General features: G+C 48.8%; 1 protein-coding gene across 8 annotated transcripts in view; it reads left to right on the top strand.

The window, feature by feature from the left end:
* The first annotated feature begins 368 nt into the window (after positions 1–368).
* Positions 369–1281, top strand: part of CHL1 (cell adhesion molecule L1 like) — an 81366-nt gene continuing 80453 nt past the window's right edge. For 7 of the 8 annotated variants that reach the window (XM_006770492.2, XM_015568363.1, XM_006770493.2 and 4 more), the window contains exons 1-2: positions 369–581; positions 698–847. In XM_006770492.2, coding sequence (XP_006770555.2) covers positions 722–847 — 126 coding nt within the window. In that variant the 5' untranslated portion in view covers positions 369–581; positions 698–721. Of the gene's footprint in view, positions 582–697; positions 863–1281 lie in introns of all 8 variants that reach the window. The other variant, XM_015568366.1, reaches the window with a different exon arrangement.

Here is a 1281-nt window from a genome sequence, read left to right as displayed (position 1 = left end):
CTTTATTTCTATTGATTATAATTTGCATAAATCGAGTGCACAGGGGACTGCGTGTCTGCTGGCGTGCAGGGTGGTGATAGGATTGTGAATGGCTCATTAGCCCAGGAGAGCCGGTGACCGAGGGCGGAGAGGGATTGCTATCAATCCGAGATCAAGTGGCATCTTTTCTGAGTGGATTTCTAAATCCCCTATTACTTTGCAATCAGCTCCGGGCATATTTTAGACGAGAGGTAGGCCGCCTCCCCTTCCTGATGGGAGAGGAAATAGCGGATCTGACAGTGTGTGTACCAGATATGGAAGGTAATGTCCACTAAGTGGACTCAAAATGCTCTTTTACGGAGAAAAAAAGTGACTTAAATCTCTGTGTCTCACGGGACCTCGTTAGAGTCCTCCTCCAGGACTCTGTGCAGCTGATGTTACCCAAGTCCCACCGCTCACACGCTGCAGGCCGGTGCGTGGATGCTGCAGGCCGGTGTGTGGACGCGGGATTAATGGTGTGGCTCTGGGGCCACGCAGTGAGCATCGATTTCCCCATCAGCCCCGTGTGCGTTTCCTAGGGAGACGCTGCTTTGTGTTTTCAGGTGATGATACATTTCACTTTTTATTAATTATCATCTCTGCCCACATGGTTTATGCCTGATTCCATTCATTGAAATGCTTTCCTAAGCTTTTTTTTCCTAATTGTTATGTCCTTCAGAAACTTCATTAATTTTGAGCACTGATGTGTGAAAATGGCAGGAGGGAACGCCACTCACAAAGCTGTCTGACCAGCCATTCTCCCTGTGTCCATTGTCAGGTGCCACTCGCCTCTCCCCAGGACCCAGAGCACATCCGGGCACTCCCTCAGGTGCTTCCTGAATAGGTGATGCAGGAGTCAGAGGAGGGTCTGCCTTCTGCAGGGCAGAAGGATGGGTGTGTCCAAAGAGAGGGGGCCGGTCAGAGCTGAGCCCTTTTCCTAGACTCTGGAGAGCCTCGTGTCCCGAAATAGTTGTGGACATGGGCAGGTGAGAGGAAAGGATTTTTTGCTTGAAATTTTCAGATAATTAGTTCAGCTCTAAGGTATAGTTTATCCACTTCTAGTGGGATTATAAAACACCTACTGAGACTTCAGGGGGATCCTTATAGCTGAATTCAGACTATACTCTGTAACCTTTTAAGAAGTTTCCAGAAAACAGAAGATAATGTTGATTGGTCCGGCCGGCATGGCTCAGTGGTTGAGTGTTGACCTATGAACCAGGAGATCACTGTTTGATACCCAGTCAGGACGCATGCCTGGGTTGA

The sequence above is a fragment of the Myotis davidii genome, unplaced genomic scaffold, assembly GCF_000327345.1.
Source record: "Myotis davidii unplaced genomic scaffold, ASM32734v1 scaffold663, whole genome shotgun sequence".
NCBI lineage: Eukaryota > Metazoa > Chordata > Mammalia > Chiroptera > Vespertilionidae > Myotis > Myotis davidii.
Note: the sequence above shows the minus strand (reverse complement) of the source record. Positions and strands in the feature narration are given on the sequence as shown.